We start from the raw sequence: 25,447 nt of genomic DNA, 5'->3' as shown, positions 1-25,447 counted from the left end.
CTGTTTTTACTTCAGATTTCCAGCATCAGCAGTATTTTGCTTTCATCAACAACGTATCTACACCTTCCTTAAAAATATTCAATGACCCAGCCTCCACCGCCTTCTGAGGTGGAGAGTTTCCAAGTTGCACAAGTTTCAGAGAAAAAAAAATTCTTATCTCCGTCCTAGAAGGATAACCCCTAATTTTAAAACAGTGCCCTTTATTTCTGGACTTACTCACAAGGGGAAACATTCTTTCCATGTCCACTTTGTCAATACCGTTCAGGATCTTATATAATTCAATTAAGTCACTTCTCACTCTTCTAAACTGCAGTAGAAGCAAGTCCAGTCTGTCTAATCTTTCCTCATAAGACAACCCACTGATTTCAGGTATCAATCTAGTAAACCTCTGAACCGCCTCCAATGCACTTACATCCTTCCTTAATGAGACCAAAACTGCACACAATATTTGAGCTGCAGTCTCAACAATGTCCTCTATTATTGAAGCATAACATCCTTACTTTTATGTTCAATTCCCTTCACAATAAAGGATAGCATTCCATTAGCCTTAATTACTTGCTGTTCCTGCATACTAACTTTTTGTGATTCACGTACAAGAACGCCTTGATCCCTCAGAATCCTGCAGTCATTCTCCATTTAAGTAATACTCTGCTTCTTTGTTTTTCCAGTGTAAGGAAAATTTTTTTATTTCTGTTGGACTATTGTAAATAACATAGCTTTTTATTTTCTGTTGGATTGTGGGTTAAAATTACAATGGCTGCAGTCTGAAAGATATGTCCGCTGGAACTGGATGAGAGATATATACAATGTTGCAGGCCTGGAATCAGAGTGTGCCATGAAAGACAGAATGGTGCCAGAAAGTAATTCTGGACCAAGGGAGTTGCCTGGCAACAGCTTTTTAATTGGCTCCTGACCTGGTTGTGTGAGAGAAGCAGTGCAGAATAGCCTGAAACAGAAAAGATCCAAAACCTCTCTCTCCTGTGGGTGGAAGATTCCAGTAATCCAACGATAATAGCCAGCTTGTTTTTTCTCCTCATTTCTCTATAACATGCTCTCTCTGAAAACCCGTCAAGAGGCAAAGGAGAAAACCATTGTTAGAGACATTGAAAGGCAAGTGCTCAACCAGTGAACTAAATACTGGAAGACCACCTTGTGCCATCAACAAGAACTGAAAGGAATTTGGAAGACATTGATCAACATCAACCCATTGAATCCTGTACTCCGGAATTGGTGCTATTGAATTTTTTATCCCACCCTTAAAATCCATGTTTGTGTGCCTTATCTGTCTTTTGTGTGTGTGTGTGTGTGTGTGTGAGAGAGAGAATAGGGATTTAAGAAGAGGGTAGAGTTTAAGTTATGGCGGTAGAAATTAGCAGTTCATATTTCTATCTTTTGCCACTGGTTAACAACAGTTTGCTTAATAAGCAGTTATTTACTTATTGAGTTTACAAAGCTGGTGCTCATATTCTGTTAACCTAACAAACAAATAGGTAGGTTGGTCAAACTTTTTTACTTTTGTCATGGCTCAGGGAGCAGTGGGGCTTGATATCGCAGAGCACTATGCCCAGTGAGTCATATTTTCCTAAACAATAACAGAAAATGCTGGAAAAATCTCAGCAGGTCTAACAACATCTGTGGAGAGAAAAACAGTTAACGTTTTGAGTCTGTATGACAGAGCCTATGGACTTGAAACATTAATTCTGTTTTTCTCTCCACCAATGCTGTTAGACCTGCTGAGTTTTCCCAGTATTTTCTGTTTTTGTTTCAGATTTCTAGCGTCCGGAGTATTTTGCTTTTATTTTCATATTTTCCTACATTATATTCCGTCTGCTAGACTTTTAACAACTCGCTAAACTTATCTATCTCTATCTGCAACCTCCTTCTGTTCTCCTCACAACATTCTTTCCTACCTATGTCATCTTCAAAATTTAGCTACCATGCCTTCACTCCCCTCATCCAAGTCACTGATGTAAATTGTAAAAAGTTGAGGCCTCAGCAAAGACCTCTGTGGGACCCCACTTGTCAATCCTGCCAATGAGAAAAGACCCATTTATGCACACTGTCCAATTTCTGCCAGCCAGCCAATCCTCTACTCATTACCCCCTACATCATAGCTTTTATTTTCCACAATAACCCTTGATATGGCACCTTATCAAATACCTTTTGGAAATCAAAGTACAGCACATCTACAGGGATCCCCTTTATCCATAGCGCATGTTATTCCTTCAAAGAACTCAATTAAGTAATTTATATATTTTTCTTTTTTTAATCTTTGTGTCAATATAACAACTGATATAATTAAGAAATTTGTAGTAAATTTGGTGTGTTGTAATTTTCGTTTGATTTCAATTTCCCTTTCACAAAACCATGCTGACTCTTCCCAATTACCTTTAGTTTCTCCAATTGCCCAGCTATAACCTCCTTAATGATTGATTCTGACACCTTCCCCATGACAGACATTAGGCTAAATGGCCTATAGTTTCCTGCCTCCCTCCCTTCTTGAACAGAGGGGCTATAATTGCTTCTTTCCAGTCTGATGGAACCTTTCCAGAATTTAGCCAATTTTGGCAAATTAACACCCATGCATCTAATATCTCATTAGCCACCTCTTTTAAGACCCCAGGATGAAGTCCATCAGGACCTGGAGACTTGGCAGCCCGCAGCTCAATCAGTTTGCTCAGTACTACTTCCCTAGTGATTGTAATGTCACTAAGTTCCCCTCCTCTTTCCACCTCCTGACTTACAGCTATTACTGGAATGTTTTTTGTACCCTCTATAGTGAAGACAGAAGCAAAATATTTGTTCATTTCATCCATCTTTTCCTTATTATCTATTAACTCCCACTGTCACTCTCCAGAGGACCAACACTCACTTTACTTACTCTTTTCCTTTTTTAAAAGCCTGTAGAAACTCTGGCTATCTTTTTTTACATTTCTAGCTAGCTTCCTCTCAAACTCTAATTTATTTCTCCTGATTAACTTTATTGTCATTCTCTGCCATTCTTTATATTCTGACCAATCATCTGACCTGCCACTCAGCTTTGCGCAATTATATGATTTTTCCTCAAGTTTAATGCTTTCCTTAATTTCTTTAGTTAACCATGGATGTTGGGTCCTTCCCTAGAATTTTCTTTATAATAGGAATATACTTATTCTGAAATACCCCTTAAATGTCTGCCACTGTTTCACTATTGATCTATCACCTAACCTAGTATCCCAGTTCACTTCAGCTAGCTCAGTTTTTGGGTCCACATAGTTGCCCTTATTTGAATTTAAAATACTAGTCTTAGACCCATTCTTCTTCCTTTCAAACTGGATGTAAAATTCAATTATATTGTGGTCGCCTCCACCCAGGGATGCCCTTTACTGTGAGATCATTAGAGTCCTATGGAAACATGTAAGGTACAGTATTTCAAATAATAAAATAATTTTTTAAAAGTGCTTTATAATGTTTTGTCACCATTTTATGTCTCAGGTACGTACTCCGAAATCCAAGCATTCCAGACTGGAGTGGTTACAATAGCTGGAGATGTAAAGTTAAAAAAGGTTGCTGCAAGATGAACCCTGATGAGGGTTTCCAACATTTTCTCTTGTGCACTTGTTGCAGGGTAAACATTAGGAGTCTCCCCTTCTCCTGCTTGAAATATTTAGACCTGGTGTGTTTGAGAAAGTTTTAGCTCTTGCCGACAATAGGTGCTGCTCAGGGGTCACCCAATTGTTTCCCATCAGCACTTGCGAATGGTGGGCTTCTAATACTGCTATCCTTTGTCCTAAGTCTTTCTGACTTTGTAATGCTTTGTGCTTAGCAGAAAGATAATAATATGGCAAAGAGAACTGCCTTTCCATATCTTAGGAGCCTCTCTCAATGAAAGCAGACATAGACAATAAAAATCATCACCTCCAATATGCCAGCTCAGCCTTCAGCCAACTGAGGACAGGTGTATTTGAGGACAGGATCTCAAACCCAGATCCCCATGCTCCATATTCTTCAGAGACTAGGACAAACTATAGCAGGCGTCTCAAAGTACTGGAGAAGTCCCTCAGTGGTGCCTTCACAAGGTCCTCCAAATCCAGTGGCAAGAAAGATGGTCCAACAGCAGTATTCTCTCCCAAGTCAACCTGCCCAATATTGAGGCACTAATCACTCAAAACCAGCTCCTCTGCACAAGACATGTCTTTCATATGCCTGACATCAGACTCTTGAAGCAACTGCTCTATTTGGAACTCAGTCATGGCAGGAGACTCCCAGGAGGACAACAAAAACTCATTAGGATGTCCTCAAAGTATCCCTGAAGAGCTCAAACATCCCAGTCAACTCATGGGAATCCCTGGCTTAAAATTGGCCAAAAAGGAGAAGGTTCATTCAGAAAGGCAGCAAAGACATTGAGAGACTTTGTCGGGAACACACAGAAGCTGAGTCAAGGGGTCAGAGAGAGCACATAAATCTCTCAATAACTCATCTGCAGATCATGCATTGGACTCATCAGCTCGATCCCGAAGGACTCCTAAGGAGAAGAACTGTCAATGTGGTAAGAGTAGGGGGAGGGGGTGGGGTGGGGTGGTTTTGACTTCCTCTTTTAGATTGTACAATGAGAAAGAGATGACCACTAGAAAAACACAAAATCTCGGGCACTGAGGATTGTGGTGTTTAAGTGTCAGTATTGGAGTGGAACAGTAGGTTTTGAGGGTAAGTTGGAGACTAATCCACAATCCAGGATGGCTGTGGACCCCATTTGGCAAGAGGGTCAATTCTAGAATATACTTTGTAAGTTTGAAGAGAAGGTGGAAAGGGAACTCGGTGGTGTAGTGGTTTAGACACTTAAGTTCAAAGCCAGATCAGCTTGAAATATCTGGACCTGGTGTGCTTGAGAAAGTTTTAGCTCTTGCTAACAATAGGTACTGCTAAGCTGGCATCAGGGCTCACCCAATTGTTTCCCATCAGAACTTGCGAATGTTGGGCTTCTAATACTGCTATCCTTTGTCCCAAGTCTTTCTCACTTTGTAATGCTTTGTACTTAGCAGAAAGGTAATAATATGGCAAAGAGAACTGCCTTTCCATATCTGAGGAGCCTCATTTCAATGAAAGTAGATATAGACAACGAAAATCATCATTTCCAATGTGCCAGCTCAGCCTTCAGCCAACTGGGGAAAAGTATATTTGAGGACCGGATCTCAAACCCAGATCCCCTGTTGAATCAGCTGTTGAATTTTTCCTCAGTCTGCTGGTCGTAATGGTTGTATGTGAATCAAATTTGGGAAGTCTAACTCTTTCCTAGCGGGTATACACATCTAGCACAAAATTGTCCCCACTTTGGCGATCATTAATAACCTCACTCAGAAACTACAGGATGATTGGTGTCTGGAATGATGTTTGACAGATTTAATATAAGGTGCTTTCCAAAGTTTGGGCCTGAAACATGTTGCGAAAAGTCCTGCAAAGGGTTGTACAACATTTGACCTAGGAGTGCATGATGCTGACAATGAGTGCCAAATATAAAAAACAGTTCCAGTTCCTAGGAACTGGAGTAAATAAGAGCAAAATGGAGAGAAAATGTGATCCCTTTGTGTTCTCTGTGTCATACATCTGCTGGGCCCAAGTCATCACGTAATCGGTTGATTGTTCTGGCTGTTTACATTGTGTATAGATGAAGAGGAGGAAGGCAAATTCCAGAGGTGACTGCGAGTAAGAGAAGAGGTGTCATTGCTGAAGATGTGCAGAGTGTAATTGGATAACTAGGAATGAGAGGGAAGTCTCAAAGCTGGCTTTGTAGAAAAGGCATTGGAAGAGGATGGCATAACCAAACATACTGCATGTTGAAAATAGGTCCAGCAGGACAAGATAGGTTAAAGCACCATAGTGGTAGTCATGAAGGATGTCGTTCATGACCCAGGCAAGTGCAACTTCAAAGCTGAAAGAAAAGCAGATTCCAGATTAGAGGTTTTTGAACAAGGAATTCCAGAACAGATGGATAGAGCCAGAAGGTGGCACTGAACTAATGCACCTTGGGAAGGAAGGGGAGGTTTTCGATGAGCTAGTAAATAATGAGGAAAGGTGGCTCAAGATTGAGTTTTTGTAGATTGGGATATGGAGTTTTGAAAGCAGAAAAAGACAATGACAAACATGTTGGTAAGCATGAAAAAGAAAAAGGAAGTTGAGTGGAAAAGAGGATCAAGGGAGAAAGATCGAAGCAGATCTCATAAAAATGAGAAGATAGGGGAAAAATGCTATATTGTATTAGTGCAGGGATGCAGTCGATTGCTACTACCAAGTTTGTCGAAAGATTTTTTGAGGAGAATGCAAGAGATTGATAAATGAACAACAAATTTCTCAGAGGTTTATTGGTTATTTGTAACTATTAATGGTAAATTTTAACTTGAATAGTTAAGCAATTGAGCCTGATTGACCAAACAGAATACTATCTTTATAATAAAAGCAAAATGACCTCCCTGTCACTTGCCATTTCAACACACCACCCTGCTCTCATGCCCACATGCCCATCCTTGGCCTGCTGCAATGTTCCAGTGAAGCTCAATGCAAACTGGAGGAACAGCACCTCATCTTCCGACTAGGTATCTTACAGCCTTCCGGACTTAATATTGAGTTCAACAATTTCAGATCATGAACTCTCTCCTCCATCCCCACCCCCTTTCCGATCCCCCTTTTTCCAATAATTTATAAATTGTTCTACAACTATCTATTTTTTTCTTTTCCCTCTGATTTTTAAATTTATTTCAATCTATTGTTTCATCTCCATCTTTCAGCCCATTTCGATCCCTTCCCCCCACCCCACCAGGGTCATCTGCCACTAGATTCCCTTAATGTCCCCATTAGCACATCCTTTAGATAATATCACCACCAACACCCCCTTGTCCTTTTGTCTATGACATCTTTGGCAGTCTCTTCTTGGCCTCCACCTATCACTGGCCCCCTATCGAGCTCTCCTGTCCTACACCCCTTCTACCAGCTTATATTTCAGCTCATTTCTATATGTCTTAGTTCTGATGAAGGATTATACAGACTCAAAATGTCAACTGTATACCTCTCCGCAGATGCTGTCAGATCTGCTGAGTTTTTCCAGGTAATTTTGTTTTTGTTCTAGAATACTATCTCTTCTTTACCAACTGAAAACTTTGATGTATATATAACTTTGATGTTAAGTACTGTAAATCATTAAGTATAAGTCAACCTGGCAAATAAGATGATCCCAGTTTTCTGGCCCCAAAAAATCATGTTTATGCATTTACTCAGCAAATAAATCAAACTTCCTTTTCAGCCACAACATGCTTCACTCACATTAGAAGTCAGCCTCAATTTTTCACCCCATAAATGCATGTTTTACTCACCAGTACCTTACAATAAAGGGATCAAGCAGGCAGTATGGGCTGTATCATGGAGATGGTGGGAGTTTAAAACATGCCCACATATAGCAAACATAGCTCATGATGAACAACAAAGAGAAATGAGTCTAACAAAACAAATTATGAAGCTGGTTTCAAGCTAAAAACCGTAACATTTGCTAAACCATCAAATAACTGTTTCAACAAGAGAATTCAACATTAGTGAAAAACTGGTGCGAGAATGGAAGGAGAATCCACCCTGAGAAGTTGCCCAAGACTAAATGTGCCATGAGAATAGGGACCAGCCACTGAACTGAACTTGCGAAGCATGTATTGGAATGGGGCTTTGAAAATCTTCGGAGTGGTTACATATTCACCAGAAATGCAATGTATATATAAAAGTAGGCCAAATCAAACCCTGAGTCCAGCAAATATTTCAGAGCAATAGCTAGTCGGTGTAGCCACTTTATAGAACGAAAATGAAGACCAAGGTCGCTCAGAGACTACTAAAAGACCTTAATGCCAAAATTACCAGTTTCCAGTAATTCATTATGATTTGTCGTGGAGGGATGACTATGAAACTGAAAGTGTTACATTTGATCCAGATTGGTGTCCTCACGATGATGCCATAGCTAAAGTAACTCAGAATGAATTCAATAAACTCTTTGCAACGGATGCTGATAAAAATGAATGTGGCAGGTTTTATAATGCTTTGATTGTGGTTAAGGATATCTTGTAGAATCAATTCATTCAATAAACTGTGCCACATTAATCTGAATTACTGGTGTTATGTTTTCTTTAAATCACATTTTAAAATGGCAACCACCCACATCGGCAGTTCATATTTTACACTCAGCATATAAGTTGACCCCATCTTTGGGAGTATTTTAAAAGACTTCAAAGATTGGCTTATACATCGCAATCTATGGTATGCTTTAGGTGTTAATTATAAAATGACATTTTTCTGAATGTTAAACTCAATACTGTAGTTATGACAATTTGGAAATGTTCGTACTCACACTAATTGACGTTTTCTTTATGCTAAAGAATTGCAATCCCAACAACATTTGGCAGGATTCCTAAGTTACCTAACAAGGTCCACCAACAGCTCAATATGTAAAGGTACCAAAATATGCAACTGCGCTCGTTAGGACACTGCAGATGCTAAATGCTGAGCTTTTCAAATCCCAGAGGGAAACTTGAAATAATTGCCACAACTAATTTTCAATTTGTATGTTTCAAGATGCAGGTTTTGAATTCAGTAATAAGACAGTCTCGAGATTTTTATAAAACTAAATTAAACATTTATTAAAAAAGATCATAAGCACATACATCTACAAATTACTGCTACAACAACTTCTAAATCCCCTAATTAATTTAACTCCCAGTTACACTTTCATTAAGGCAACAGTAAGGCACATAGATTTTAAAAGACTCAAGCAAAGTAAACAATACCCTGAAAAGTCAGATTCAAAGTGAATTCTCTTAAGTTCAGTCCCTAGAGGTAGCAGTTTGGTACATACAGGCTCCAGGCTTTTCACATTTGTTAGATCTTAAACTGCCTCTCTTACAAATAGCCTTCTATCCTTTATGCATATTTTTCTCTTTGAATGCAATTTCCCATTGTTTTACTATGTCTTTTGAACTTTACCTCACTACTAATAAAAAAAATCTGTCTTTTTATCAATTCCACCAGTAATCTTTGGGAAAAATTAAATGAACACGCTATTTCTTACTACTTCTGCTGGCTTGGTATACATTACACCCACTCCTTTGAATTCATTGTTTGTTTAAAAATGGAAATTTCCCTTTCCATTTCACATTCTAAAACTTCCCCGTGATTACCTAATTAACATTTCAAACCTAACTTCTCTTCTTACGTCAAAGCACCCAGACTAGCTGCCTCTAATTCAATTAAGTCTCCCTCAAACACACACACATTCCACTATTACTCTCTTTTACAATAAATTCCAAAAACATTATGAAAATTATTATATCTTCCTGACACACTACTTTGACCAGGTAGGGTTTCCATGTTTAATTCAATTTCTGTGCAGTTAGCTAATCTCAACCAGATGTCACTGGGAAAATTTCAGTTAGTTTATACAGCACACCTATGGGCTTAAGAGACAGGCACAGCGATTTTTGGCCCAACTGAACTATTATCAGGATCAGAGAAGTAATGTTATGTGTAGTTACAAAAATAATGTCCTCAACTATTTACAGATAATGTTTCCATTTTTAATGTTAGAATTCAAATTAGCACAATAGGGGTCATTGCATATAAATCTGTATGTACCAATGTGTGGTGAATTCATGCTCCACAAAAGGTGTTGACTACTTGATGAGATTGTTACAACCACTGTAGTTATATTTTAAACTATCCCCTTTAATTCAAGGTAAAATTGAGTGGTTTGGAAAGGGGGATGGGATCCCATAAGGATCTGCCCAGAGACAACCCATGTGACTTCCTACTAATTCTGCTTGGAGACAACCCCATGTGACCTGCTTGTTGGAGAGACAGAAATTCAAACTGAAACTTATTCAAAGTCAAGTGCAAATTTTAACACCTGGACACAGAGAAGGCAACTGGCTTTTCTGCTGCCCAGACTCTCAGGGTCAGTCAGACTGAGTTTTGGGGGAAAGGAGTCACAACAGCTGCTATGCCAGGCAGAAGAAAAGGATGGGTTTTGGGGTAATCACCAAGTGGAGGGCTGATAAGGACAGAATGCTTATTTGAGGAAGCAAAGATTGTGAAGAGTTAAAGACCATGGAATCACCTGCAATGGGAAGTCCACTCAATTATGCTCAAAGGGTTGAGTGAAGGGGACCTTGTTTAAAAGGACGCTGGAAGATTCACCCTGGTGAGAAGAAATCCTCAGAGCCAGGAGGGGCTTTGAACTTTAAACTCAAGGCTATATTTCCAGAATGCAGTGTAATATATAAACACAACATGGGGTTTTGGTTAAGAAATTACTGGGGAATATATTGTGTTAAGAAGTCAAAAGGGAATACCTTTTATCTAGTTTCGTGTATCAGGTGCCTACTAAATAGCATTTAATTTATGTTGATTTTAGTGTATCTGTTACAGTAGAAGTCTTATAATGTGATATCTTGTCTGGTGAATCTTTGAGCCAGTCCCTGAGAAATTTATATCTCTTTTTAGAAAGTTACCAGTCTCTACGGGGATAACAGGATACAGTTCTATCACACTGGATGCTGTCCAGCCATCACCCAAAATTCACACCAGAATACCTGACAAATTATATGCTGTCAAATTCAAAGTATGACCGTCAACTTGCTTCAGATTATCCAGCTCAATATTGAATCATGCACATGTCTGGTCCATATGCTTGAGCTATTCATTGGATAAACTCAGCAAAATGGGGAGGAAGTGGTGTTGTGGTAATAGCAATGGACTAGTAAACCAGAGACCCAGGCTAATCACAGAATCACACAGTGCAGAAGGGGCCCTTTGGCCCACTGAGTCTGCACTGACACGTGAGAAACACCTGACCTACCTAATCCCGTTTACCAGCACTTGGCCCATAGCCTTGAATGTTATGACGTGCCAAGTGCTCATCCAGGTACTTTTTAAAGGATGAGGCGCATGCTCGGGGAACCTGAGTTGAAATCCCACCATGGCAGCTGGTGGAATTCAGTTAATAAATCTGGAATATCAAGCTAGTCTCAGTAATGGTGACCATGACAACTATCTCCGATTGCCATAAAAACCCATCTTGTTCACTAATACCCTTTAGGGAGGGAAATCTGCCATCGTTAACTGGTCTGGCCTACATGTGATTCCACACCGACACAATGTGGTTGACTCTTAACTGTCCTTTTAGTGGCCTAGCAAGCTCATCAGTTCAAGGGCAATTAGGGGTGTGCGACAAATGCTGGCCTTGCCAATGATGCCCACATCCTATGAAAGAATAAAGGAAAAAAACACCATCAGGAGAAATGGAATTGCATATTCACTGAATTATTCTGCATTATAGTATAGAATAACTTCAACTGCACAGAGCTCCTCATGTAGTTGTGGATTAAAACCCAGTCTGAGTGCAATCTCATCTATATACATTTCATTCTGCTGCCTATATCCTATTCTACACAAAGTCTCACCACTCCTGTCTGTGCTCCTACCAATATCCCAGTGCCTAAAAATTAAAACTTTCCATCTCTTAGTCTCACTCCTCCCTTTCCCAGTAACCACTTCTAGCCCTATTACCACCTTTGTGAATTACCCATTCCTCTGCATTCCCCAACCAACATTCCCACCCACACCCCTCAACCGCAACCCACTGTTGGCTCTATGGCTGTACCTTCTGCTTCCAAGCTCCACCTCTAAATTATTTTCCCTAAACCCTTATATATTTCTCCACAACCTGTAAGATACCCCTGTCTTTGGCCATGCTTCATGTGACCTTTCCTAATATCTGCTCCTTTGGTTTAGCATTCAACTTTTGCTTCCAATTCCATGAATCTCTTTAGGACCTTTGTTTGCACCTATATTTAAGGCACTACATAAATGTAAATGGTTGTTCACTCCAAACTAATTTAACACACAGCTAAATATAATTTATACTCTTACTTGGGTTAATTAAATCAGCCCACCCATAACTGGCTAAATGGTTTTTCATCCACCAGCGCAGATTTACTGCTTATAGCAAAACAATTCAAAAGTATGTGACCTAGTGTATATACACCAAATATATTTTACATCTAGATAGCCATTATATATCTACCAATTTTTCCAGATCAAAAAATCACCCCCTGAAACTCAAAACAATTGTGAAAAGCTTTGAACACAGTATGTTTTCTGTTGATTTTTAATCAATTATACTGTCAAACATTGCCAGACATGTTGTTACATCTGTTCACTTGTGCAAACCTCAGATTGCTATGGTCTTCAAATTAAGTCAGTCTGTGTGAAATGAAGCAATGCAGTTTCAAACATTTAAACGGTTCATAGAGGACCATATTACTTCATTTCAAAACAAAGATATAAAATGGAATTATAATTTCAATATAAACAGCAACCCGAATTTATAATTAAAGGGTTTTTGATTCACTTTTGTAACATATTTGTTCTGTATGAAGACAGAAGTAATTATGTTAAAGTTGTTTCTGGTTAATAAAAAAAGTTTGGTTTAGTTACTTATTCCCCAGCAATATGCCTGTAATCTGGAACATCGACTGAGACCATTAGACGAACGATAAATAGATTCGTATTTAGTGCCCTTTTTTAGAACTAGTGTATAAATTAATGTCCTGCTCCCCAGAGAACTGTATTCTAAACTACTCGGGGAAATCTGCCTAGGAAAGCAGAACGACCTCCCTAATGGCATTCCTCTCTAGATAGTGTCAATCTATACTTAACAACAGTTGCGAAGAAAGATGACGCAGCTTCTGTAATCAACCTAATAAGGAAATACAAGACTAACCACGCACTCCTCCATTCAAGACACACTGACAGTGTGTCATATGAAATGATTTTCTTTTGTTAAAACTGAATGAACTAAAAGAATCACTGAAATAAAACTCGCTAATCACGTCCTCGGTGCAAGTTTGCACATATTCTTACATTCAAATAAACGCGTTAAGATGAATCTATTCAGAGAAGGTTGCTCCAGAACAGCAGAGCCAAGCTTTGCAATAGGAAAAAGAATTTAACTATATTACACCGCGCACAAGTGAACAAACTACCCTACCCGGCCGTCATGGTAATGTTGTAGAATGTGAGCCAAACTGTAGCAAACGGGCTAAGGGGCTTTTTCTTGTTTTCTTTCTCTTCCACAGACCCATCCTCTTCACTGGGCGCCATGGTACCGGGTGACTAAATTAAGAAAATCTCGGCAGGCTGGAGAGCAATGAACAGCTGAAGCTGACCGCGTCCGCGCGCCTCGCTCCCCGTGGCCGCGCCCGAGACAGCCCCGGATGCGCGTACCCTGGCCATAAACCACTCCAAACTTGATAAGCGCGCACAATCCGTTTTAATTCGGCAAGGAACAGCAATGTCTCTTATTGCAGTTGCTTGGATTATTATATTTAAGTAAAACACGTTATATAAAGTAAATAGGAATGTTACACTGTAATATTTTTTTTAAATAAATGTATATATTTGATGATAGTCTAGTAATTTCATTAATAATAGTTGAGGAGGGCGCAAAGTAGAACACACACCTCTGCCATGCTGTGTTAACTCAACCTTATCACAATTATGCAACTCACCCTTGAGGCTTTTTCCTATCTGATTAAAAGCTGAAAAAAGGAAACGTTTTCACTAAGAGCTTCCCTAGAACTGTAGGGGGCTCAGGCCAAGCCACATCCAACAATCTGCTGTGATAACTCTGCTCACATTTTGACAGCTGTGACAAATTCCACCACAGCAGTTGACACAATCCACAACATCCTAAAACAATCAACAACATTCTAAATAAAACAACCCATAACATTCTTTAAAAACAGTCAGTTCGCCCTATCTCCCAATGTTAACAGATCCTTCAAAAAATTCCAGGAGCTGGATCCAAATCTGCATCCTTGCCAAAAACTAAACCACATTGTCAACCACATTGCTGTGGGTCTGGAGTGACATGTAGGCCAGATCAGGTAAGGATAGCAGATTTCCTTCCCTAACAGACACCAGTGAATCTTTGTATGCTGTATGCTAAGGCCACTTGAAGGCAGCCTGCATCTCTTGAAGGACATGCTGCACATGCTGGTTGCTGAGCTTAGGAGCACTTAACATAATGGCTGAAGAGGGAATGAGGGTGTCTCTTTAAATTTTCCAAGGCTACTTTGGACAAGCTGGTTAATAAGGTGGAGCATTGACATCCTATTAAACCCCAGGGAATAGAATCATAAAATCATAGAAGGTTACATCACATTCAACTTGTCCATGTGGCTCTCTGCAAGAGCAATTCACCTTGGTCCATTGCCCTGCCTTTTCCCTGTAGCCTTGCAATTTTTTTCTCATGAGAAGTTCAGAAAAAGGAAGCCTTCCAGGCACACATTTGCTGGCCATGAGAGAAGTTAACCAAGGTTGCAAATGTGAAAAGCTTGGCATCATGGGCTTGGTTACAAATACCTGCCCTTATGAATTACAACATTGCAATTTATCACTGAACCACCCTTCCCCACTTTACTCACTCTACTCACACACCTCCCTCTCTCCCAACTAGAACCTCTCTTGAAGCCCCAGAGCAACTGAGGAAGAAGGACATCCAGAGGATGTAGCATTGTTCGGCCTGATTTGCCCAGATACAGTAACTACTTGGACCTTAGGTAAAGAGCAAAAGAATCAGTGTTGACATGAGTAAAAAGATTTTGCACAGCGAGTGGTTAGGGTCTGGAATGTACTACATGAGAGTTTAGTGGAGGAAGATGTAATCACAACTTTCAAATGTGAATTCGATGGTTGTCTCAAGAGAAAAAAATCTGCAGGGCTACGAGGAAAAGAAGCGGTTGTGGGATTAGCTGAGTTGCTCTTGCAGAGAGCTTGTACAGACACAATGGGCCAAATAGTCTCTTTCTATGCTGGGATTGGAGTATAAGAATAAGGAGTTCTTGCTGCAATTATACAGGGGCTTTAATGTGACCAAAACTGGAGTACTGTGTACAGTTTTGGTCTCTATACTTAAGGAAGGATATACTTTCCTTAGAGGTGGTGCAACAGAGATTCACTAGATTGATTCCCGGGATGAAAGGATTGTCCTATGAAGAGAGCCAAAGTAAAATTGGCCTCTGCACTCTGGAACTTAAAAGAATGAGATGCAATTTAATTGAAGCATGTAAGATTCTGAAAGGGCTTGACAGGGTAGATGCTGAAAGACTTGTTTTCCCTGGCTAGAGAATCTAGAACTAGGGTCATAGTCTCAGGATGAGGGTTGGCCATTTAGGGCTGAGAAGAAGATAAATTTCTTCACTCACAGCGTTTGGTGAATTTTTGGAATTCTTTAGCCCAGAGGTCGGTGGGTGCTCAGTTGCTGAGTACAGAAAAGACTGAGATCAGTAGATATTTTGTCTCTGAGCAAATCACAGGATTTGACGATCATGTGATAGAGGGAGTTGAAGTTGAAGTTCAAGCATGATATTATTGAATGGCAGAGCAGGCTTGAGGGGTGATTTAGCCTACTCCTCCTATTTCAGTGTTATTCACTCTAAAATTCCCTCTAAAATGGCCTAACAATCCATTCAGTTGTATCAATCCGCAAAAAAGTAAAAAGGGAATGAAACCAGATAGATTAACCACATCAATCTAGGCACCAGAAGCAAACAGCAACACATCCAGTCCTGTCGACCCTGCAAAATGCTCCTTACTAATGTTTGGACTCTTCTGCCAAAACTGGAAGAATTGTCCCGCAGACTAATCAAGCAACAGGCTGATATAATCATACTCATGGAATCATATATTACAGACAATGTCCCAGACACAACCATCACCATCCCTGGGTATGTCCTGTTTCACCAGCAAGACAGACCCACCAGAAGTGGTGACACAGTGGTATAGAGTCCGGAGGGAGTTGCCCTGGGAGTCCTCAACATTGATGCTGGACCCCATAAAGTCTCATGGCATCAGGTCAAACACGGGCAAGGAAAGCTTCTGCTGATTACTGCCGACCACCCTCCCTCAGCTGATGAATTAATACTCCTCCATGTTGAACACCAATTGGAAAAATTACTGAGGGTTGCAAGGGTGCAGAATGTACTCTGGGTGAGGGACTTCAGTGTGCATCACCAACAGTAACTCAGTAGCACCCCTACTGACCAAGGTGGCCAAGTCCTGATGGACATAGCTGCTAGACTGGGTCCATGGCAGTTGGTGAGGGAAACCTTGTCCTCACCAATCTACCTGTTGCAGATGCATTTGTCTATGACAGTATTAGTAGGAGTGATCAACACACAGTCCTTATGGAGACCAAGTCCCATTTTCACATTGAGGACACCCTCCATCATGTTTTTTTTAATCATTCATGGGATGTGGACTTCACTGGTTGGGCCAGCATTTACTGCCCATCCCTAATTGCCCTTGAGAAAGTGGTGGTGAGCTGCCTTCTTGAACCGCTGCAGTCCATGTGTTAAAGGTACACCCACAGTGCTGTTAGGAAGGGAGTTCCAGGATTTTGACCGAGCGACAGTGAAGGAACGATGATATATTTCCAAGTAAGGATGGTGAATGACTTGGAGGGGAATTTCCAGGTGTTGATGTTTCCATCTATCTGCTGTCCTTGTCCTTCTAGATGGTAGCAGTTGTGGGTTTGGAAGGTGCTGTCCAAGGAGCCTTGGTGAATTCCTGCAGTGCATCTTGTAGATGATACACGCTGCTGCTACTGTGCGTCAATGGTGGAGTGAGTGAATGTTTGTAGATGTGGTGCCAATCAAGTGGGCTGTTTTGTCCAAGATGGTGTCAAGCTTCTTGAGTGTTGTGGGAGCTGCACTCATCCAGGCAAGTGGGGAGTATTCCATCACACTCCTGACTTGTGCTTTGTAGCTGGTGGACAGGCTTTGGTGAGTCAGGAGGTGAGTTACTTGTCACAGGATTCTTAGCTTCTGACCTGCTATTGTAGCCACAGTATTTATATGGCTGGTCCAGTTCAGTTTCTAGTCAATGATAATCCCCATTGATAGTGGGGGATTCATTGATGGTATTGCCACTGAACATTCAAGGGGCGATGGTTGGATTCTCTTTTGTTGGTGACGGTCATTGCCTGATGCTTGTATGGTGTGAATGTTACTTGCCACTTGTCAGCCCAAGCCTGGAATTTGTCCAGGTCTTGCTACATTTGGGCACGGACTACTTCAGTATCTGAGGTGTCACGAATGGTGCTGAATATTGTGCAATCATCAGCAAACATCCCCACTTCTGACCTTATGATGGAAAGAAGGTCATTAATGAAGCATCTGAAGATGGCTGGGCTGATGACACTACCCTGAGGAACTCCTACAGTGATGTCCTGGAGCTGAGATGACTGACCTGCAATAACCACAACCATCTTCCTTTGTGCTAGGTATGGCTCCAACTAGTGGAGACATTTCCCCATGATTCCCATTGACTCCAGTTTTGCGAGGGCTCCTTGATGCCACACTCTCTCAAATGTGGCACTGATGTCAAAAGCAGTCACTCTCACTTCACCTCGGAAGTTCAGCTCTTTTGTCCGTGTTTGACCCAAGCCTATAATGAGGTCAGGTGCTGAGTGGCCTGGCGAAACCCAAACTGGGTGTCAGTGAGCAGGTTATTGCTAAGCAAGTGCTGCTTGATAGCACTGTTGATGACCCTTTCCATTACTTTACTGATGATCGAGAGTAGACTGATGGGGCGGTAATTGGCCGGGTTGGATTTGTCCTCCTTTATGTGTACAGGACTCACCTGGGCAATTTTCCACATAGCCGGTAGATGCCAGTGTTGTAGCTGTACTGCCACAGCTTGGCTAGGGGTGCAGCAAGTTCTGGAGCACAAGTCTTCAGTACTATTGCCAGAACATTGTCAGGGCCCATAGCCTTTGCAGTATCCAGTGCGTTCTGTCATTTCCTGATATCACGTGGAGTGAAGGAAATTGGCTGAAGACGCATCTGTGATGCTGGAGACCTCCGGAGGAGGCCAAGATGGATCATCCACTCAGCACTTCTGGCTGAAGATTGTAGCAAATACTTCAGCCTCATCTTTTGCACTGATGTTCTGGGCTCCTCCATCATTAAGGATGGGGACATTTGTGGAGCTTCCTCCTCCAGTGAGTTGTTTAATTGTCCACCACCATTCACAAGTAGATTTGGCAGGACTGCAGAGCTTAGATTTGATCTGTTTGTTGTGGGATCGCTTAGCTCTGTATATCACTTGCTGTGTGGCACTACCACCAAATTGAACAGACCAAGCAACTCAAAACTGGATGTACATGAGGTGCTGTAGGCCATCAGCAGCAACAGGATTGTATTCAGCGCCATCTGTAACCTCATGTCCAGGAATATCCCCTACTCTACTATTACCATCAATCCAGGTGATTCCCTTGTTCAATGAAGAGTCCAGGAGCACCACCAGGCATACCCAAAAATGATGTGTCAACCTGGTTAAGCTACAACATGGAATCAGTTGTATGAAAAACAGCAGAAGCAGCAAGTGATTGACAGAACTAAATGATTCCACAACAAACAGATTAGATCTAAACTCTGCAGTTCTGCCATATCCAGTTGTGAACGGTGGTGGACAATCTACCACCACCTGGAGGAGGAGGCTCCACAAATACCCCCATCCTTAATGATGAGGGAGAGCAGCACAAAAGACAAGGCTGAAGCATTTTGAACCATCTTCAGCCAGAAGTGCTGAGTGGATGTTCCATCTGGACCTCCTCTGGAGGTCCCCCGCATCACAGATGCCAGTCTTCAGCCAATACAATTCACTCGATGTGAGATCAAGAAATGGCACTGGATACGGCAAAGGCATCCTGACAGCATTTCAGCAAAAATACTGAAGAATATACTCCAGAACTAGACACAACCCTAGCCAAGCTGTTCCAGTACAGCTACAACACTGGCATCTACCCAGCAATTTGAAAAATTGCCCAGTTATGTACTGTCCACGAAAAGCAGGACAAATCCAGCCCAGCCGGTTACCACCCCATCAGCCTACTCTCAATCATCAGCAAAGTGAAGGAAGGGGTCATGGATCGTGCTATCAAGTGGCACTTGCTCAGCAATAACCTGCTCGCTGACATTCAGTTTGTGTTCTGCCAGGGCACACAGCTCCTGACCTTATTACCTCCCTGTCCAAACATGGACAAAAGAGCTGAACTCCAGAGGTGAGGTGAGAGTGACTGCCCTTGACATCAAGGCAGCATTTGACCAAGTGTGGCACCAAGGACTCCTAGCAAAACTGAAGTAAATGAGTATCAGCAGGAAAACTCTCCACTGGTTAGAGTTATACCTAGCATAAAGGAAGTTGAAAATATGCCATCATATTACATATCTGTAATTTCCAAAAGGAACCCTCTCCGTTCTATTGATCAATGTGAGTGACACGTGTTAGAAGAGCTCAGCCCTTCTGTTGTCAATGATCTCACACTGCCCCGTGGGTACCCTGGGTGATCTCCAAATCACTAAGGCATCAGCATTTAGACATGGCAGATTGCTTCTCGAGCTTCTCAGGTTTTGCACACAGGTTCAGATGAGGCAGGTCAAAATTACATCTCTTATCAAGCCTTTTGTTTTGGTGTCATGTTTTCTATCCCTGGTAATGTGTTGTTTGTATGAGCTTAACTGATTAATTTCATTGAATTACACAGGATTTAGGGCACAGAAACAGGCCATTCAACCCAACTGGTCAATGGTGTTTATGCTCCCCACAAGCCTTCTCCCACTCTATTTTATGTAACCCGTCAGCCTATCTCTTATCTGTAATTCTGCATCACTGACATCATCCTATTGATTCTACACTCTATTAACTCTCTGGCTTGAATGTGCTTTTTATAATGGGCCATTCTAATCTGTACACAGTATTCTAATTGTGACCTCAGCAATGTTTTGTACATATTCATCATTACATCTTTACCCTTTGCCCATATTCATTAAACCAAAAATACTGTTCACATTTTTTGTGGCTTTTTCTGCCTGAACTTTCCAGCAGATACATATTTGAATGCTGAGATCATTCTGCTCATCCACTCTTCAGTGTCCTTTCAGTAAGTGAAAATTCCCATTTCTTGTTTTTATTCCAAAACCTAATGACAGGAAGCAACAGAACCAGAGCCTAATAAGATCCCAGGTTTGATGCATGGACATTAAGCCATTGTGGAAAGAGGAAGCACATGTCTTATCAATTTTTTAATCCAGCAATTGAATTAGGACATCTGAGTACAAGTACAAGTCTTCACAAAAATGTCAACTAAGAAGATGAGTGCTCAGATGATTACTATACAAGATACTGATGTACCCACTTAAAACTTCTATTCTTGCCTTACAGCAGCATTCCCAGGATCCCAACCACAAAGTGTCCAGAATCAAAATGTGTCTGCCCCTTCTCACCCCACAACACTCCCTACCCCCTCCCTCATCCTAGCTAACTTAGTCATTCAGGCTGTCCAGGACCTTCCTCTTCTCCATGATGACCAGTACAGGTGCTTGTGCTGAAGTAGCTAATTTCTGCCTTTCTCAGTGTTGGGGCTGATGTAACTCTTCTGAGTATAAACATGTTTCCATCTGTTCCTATTCAGATGAAGTTACATTGTTTCATAGTTTGTCATTGTGAGATTTAAACTCCTGATCTTGGGGTTACATGCCCTGTACCATAACCACTTGGCTATTTAGGCCAAGCCCTTGGAGCTGATGTAGTTGAACTCAGCAGAGCCCCTAGGTTCAGTGTAGGCACTTGTTAGTAATTAGCTCAGCTTGGCTGGGCTGTTCAAGCTCAAATAGCTGTGGACATTCACTGAGTCATTTGACTGAGACACTGCTGCTGCCATCCAGGAATAACTAGGACTTTTAGGTGACATTTTATTGCTTAAAGCTTTTGGCCAATCAGATTTTCTCAAACAAGCTGCTTTAAACCGGAATTTCTTCACATTGCCAGTAGGTGCCCTGGATGATCTCCCAATCAATAAGACATCAGCACATCTCCCCGCCTACACTCCAACCAAATCCCCCAGGCAGCCACTTGCAGTGACTGGGTGTAACCGTGCAGTCTGGCACCCCACATGAAACTGTAGTCTCTCACATCATTAACCCTAGCTTCTCAAGTTTTGCACAAAGTTTCAGATAAGGCATGTTTACACTTTCTTAACAAGCTGTCTATTTGATTTTTTTGATATCATGTTTTCTATCCCTGGTAATATTTTGTTTGTATGAGCTTAATGGATAAATCACATCATGAGATGGTCCTTCGTTGGTATGTTTTGTAGCCCACAGCCTGAGCAACAAGTGAGCATTTAAGGTAAAGAGAGACCCCATTACAGATGAATTTAAGGACATTTTTCCTACACTGTTGAAGTGAACTGTGGAGATATTCAAACATCAAGATTGCTACACTTTGTCTAACATTAGTGAATCAGATGGGTTTTTATGATAATCAACAGTGGTTTCATGGTCATCATCAAGCTTTTAATTCCAAGTTTTTATTGATTCAAATTTCACCATCTGCCATGGCAGAAATCAAACCCTGGTCCCCAGAACATTGTCCTGGATCTCTGGAGTACTAGACCAGCACTAATACTAATTAGTACTGGAGTACTAATATCACCATGCCACTGCCTCCCCAGGTGGTCTTCCAGCAATTTCAGTCATTAGTTCACTGGTTGAGCTCTTGCCTTTCAATGTCTTTAACAGTGGTTTTCCCCTTTGCCTCTTGAAAGGGGTTTTCAGAGAGAGTGCAGGTTATAGAGATATGAGGAGAAAAAAAGCTAGTTTTATTGTGGGATTACTGGAATCTTCCACACACAGGAGAAAGAGGTTTTAGATCTTGTTCCTTTCAGGCTAGGAGCTATTCTGCTCCACTCGCACAAAACCTGTTCACCTGGTCAGGAGCCAATTAAAATGCTGTTGTTAGGCAGTTCCCTTAGTCCAGGACTCCTCTCCGGCTCCATCCGGTCTTTCATGGCATACTCTGTTCCAGGACTGCAACATTGTCTATATTCCTCATCCTGTTCCAGTGGACATATCTTTTAACTGCAGCCATTGTAATGTTACCACAGTCCAACAGGAAATAAAAAGATATGTTCTTTACAACAGTCGAACAGAAGTAAAACGATATGCTCCTTACATGCCTCCATCCTTTAAAGAGATGAAACATCATTTCAAAATTGCGTCTCATCACAAGGTATGTGATACATGGACAACAAAACACGAGTTACTTTCATTCATCCTTCCTCCCTTTATACAATCTTATTCAATCTTCAGCATTTCTTACACTTTTAACTTATTTCAGTATTTTACACCGGGGACAATGCATCCGTGATCACATCATCTTTACCGGTAATGTGAACAATTTTTACACTGAGTGATTGAAACAATAGACTCCATCTAAATAGTTTTGCATTTTGAGTTTTAAACTTGTCAATGAACTCCAGTGTATTATGGCTCCCTGTGCTGGCGGGGGGGAATTTCCTGAGAGGTCTCCTGTGTGCGCACGAACAAGCGCAGAGATCTCCCCGAGGCACGAAGGTGCCTCAGGGAGATTTGTTTCAGTGCTAAAGTTTTAAATAAAGTTTTTTAACACTTTTAAAACATGCCCCCTCATGTGACACTATCACATGAGCTGGGACATGTCAAAGAATAAAAGTATAAATTTTTATAGATCTTAAAACATTTCAGGAAACCTCATCCCGAGGTTTCATGAAAAACGCGAAGGCTGCCTGGGCTCTACGCCTGCCCACCAACCTTAAGGTTGGACAGGCAGCTCATTAAATTGAATTAATTAGGTTTTAAATGGCCTTAATAGGCCTTCGACAGTTTGGCGGGCGACTCGGCTGCGTGCCTGCTGAACTGAAAATCTAAATGACACACAGTGACGTCAGGATGTCTGCCTGACGTCACTGTGCATCTTTTTATGCTTTGGTGAGTAGGCCCCGCCCCCGCTCGCCGATGGGAAAATTCTTCCCTTTGTGTTTTTGTTTCCTGCCTCTGCTTCTTGAATTCACGTGTTTGTCTCATTCTTTACTTTTTCTTTTACCCTATCTTTACTTCTAGATTTGTCCCTTTTCCGTCTGTCTTTGTCTTCGTTCTGTGCTGTATCTTGGCTTCTAGATTTTGATTTGGCCCTTTTTTCTCACTCACTGCTTTTACTCTGTTTATGATCCCCACTTCTGGATTTTGCCTCTTTACCATTACTCTGGATCATGTGTGCTGGATTTTGACTTGGCTTATTTCCACGACTCTTTTCCATTAGTCTGCTCTCGTGCTATTTTACATGCTTCTGTGAGTCTTTCTAGAAACATGGGTCAGAATCTTTGGGTCAGCATGCAGGGGCGGGCCCCGCTCACTGACGCATAAAATTCAGATCTTCAGTTTGGCATGCGCGCAGCCGAGTCTGTTAAGGCCATTTAAAAACTAATTAAAGTAATTAACTGAGCTACCTGCCCAACCTTGAGACATTGTCACATGAGGGAGCATATCTTAATTTTTTTTTCTTTATTAAAATTTTTGGTAGTCAAATTAATCTCACTGAGGCAGCTCCATGCCTCAGGTAAATTTCTGCACTCTTTCACATGCATGCATGAAGGAGAGCAGGCCCTGACTTAGCCTATTCCCCCTGCCCGCACAGGGAGCTGTGAGCACTTCTGGGTGTGTGTCACACTAGGCGGGCCTTAATTGGCTCACCCACGCAAAATGGCGGTGCGCAGCCAATTGCAGGCAGCGATCGGCAACGCGCCTGCCCGCACCCGCTCCCACCCAGCCCCTCTGATGGGGAGAAAATTCTCCCCATGGACACGTCAATCCAACATGGCGCATTCAACTTTCTGCTTAAGGAACTTTCCCTTAATCAATTTTAATGGACCTCTTATTTCATTACCATAGATCAATTTGAATGGACTAAATCCAGTAGATTCACTCGGAGAATCTCTGGTAGCAAATAATAAGAAATCTAATCCTTTGCCCCAATCCTTTGGGTATTCATGGCAATAGGTCTTAATCATGGTTTTGAGAGTCTGATGATATCTCTCTAAAGCTCCTTGTGTGTGTGGGTGATAGGCAGCAGACTTTAGTTGCTTGATACCCAAATTGCTGATTATGCCCTGGAAAATTTTAGACAAGAAGTTAGAACCTTGGTCATATTGTATTTCAATTAGTAGGCCATAACGAGTGAAAAACTGAATTAACTTTTCCACTACCACCTTAGCTGTAATTGCCCTTAAAGGAATAGCTTCTGGAAATCAGGAATTCATATCCATGATTGTGAGGATATACTGATGTCCTGCTCTCATTTTGGATAATGGTCCTACACAGTCTACTAATATCTGACTGAATGGTTCTTCAAAAACTGCTATTAAAGGTGCTGATCTGATTATATGTTGAGGTTTAACTACTACCTGGCATATATGACATGTTTACAAAATTGCACTATGTCCTTATGAAGTCTTGACCAGGTAAAATACCTGTTTATCAATGCTTGGGTTTTTCATATTCCTACATGTCCTGCTATAGGGATTTCATGTGCTACTCGCAATATCTCCTTCCAATATTTGGGCTGTATGACTTTCTGATGAATCATCATCTGCACGTCTTTGAGGGTGTCTCCACTTCCTCATCAAAACTCTGCTTTTAAGGTAATAGCACTCCGCAACTCCTTCAGCCTCAGCTTCAGTGTGAGCTGACTGTACTAACTTGTTTAACTCTGGATCTGCTTTCTGAGCCTCAATTAAGGAAGACATGCAAAATGCTTCCTTTGAATTATCCTCATCCTTAAAGAAAGTTTTGGCTACTCTGACATCTGCTCTTGCGATTACTCTGACCTCTGGTGCTGGACGTTGTTTAGCCATTGCTCTGGTCACCACACACGATGAAAAAATACCAGGAACTTGTTCTTGTAACTATTCCATCTCTTTAGCCTCTCTCGGGCTTTCCGTAATAATGAACAAAGCTATAACCTTCACCCCTGCCAAATCATTCCCCAGGAGTAAATCAAGTCCATCCATGGGTAACTTCTTAACCATTCCTACAACCACCGATCTAGACAACAAATCACATTCCAATTACACTTTGTAGAATGGAACCAGGATATACTCTCCGCTTATCCCGTTTACCAATACTTTAGCTTTCATTGAACTCTCTGGAGGGAAAGCTAGGTCCTTCTCCAGCAAAAGAATTTGAGTAGCTCATGTGTCCCTTAATATAGTTATGGATTTAGCTTCAACATTTGATGAAAAACTTGTTGTGTTCCCTTTAGACAAAAATCCTTTATATTGCTCATCTATCTTATTCAATTTACCTGCATTCACAGCAGTGTTTACCTCCAGACCCTTATTTGTGGTGAAAGCTACAATTTGATCTGTGGCATTTCCTTTTTGAGTTCCCTTTTCAGACTCACTCTTACGAACTGCAATATGTCCCACTTTTTTACAATGGAAATACTTGGGCCTTCAAGTTTCACCTCCACTCTCAGTACCTTCCTTCCTGATCTGGGGAGGGGA

At 41.3% G+C, this 25,447-nt stretch overlaps 1 protein-coding gene across 1 annotated transcript in view; it reads right to left on the bottom strand.

The window, feature by feature from the left end:
• hacd1 (3-hydroxyacyl-CoA dehydratase 1) overlaps positions 1-13,237 on the bottom strand; it is an 84,313-nt gene extending 71,076 nt beyond the window's left edge. The window contains exon 1 of the mRNA XM_041183132.1: positions 13,052-13,237. Within this exon, the coding sequence (XP_041039066.1) occupies positions 13,052-13,164 (113 nt within the window). The 5' untranslated portion in view covers positions 13,165-13,237. The remainder of the gene's footprint in view (positions 1-13,051) is intronic.
• Between the last annotated feature and the right edge of the window lie 12,210 nt (positions 13,238-25,447).

The sequence above is a fragment of the Carcharodon carcharias genome, chromosome 3 (genome assembly GCF_017639515.1).
Source record: "Carcharodon carcharias isolate sCarCar2 chromosome 3, sCarCar2.pri, whole genome shotgun sequence".
Lineage (NCBI taxonomy): Eukaryota > Metazoa > Chordata > Chondrichthyes > Lamniformes > Lamnidae > Carcharodon > Carcharodon carcharias.
Note: the sequence above shows the minus strand (reverse complement) of the source record. Positions and strands in the feature narration are given on the sequence as shown.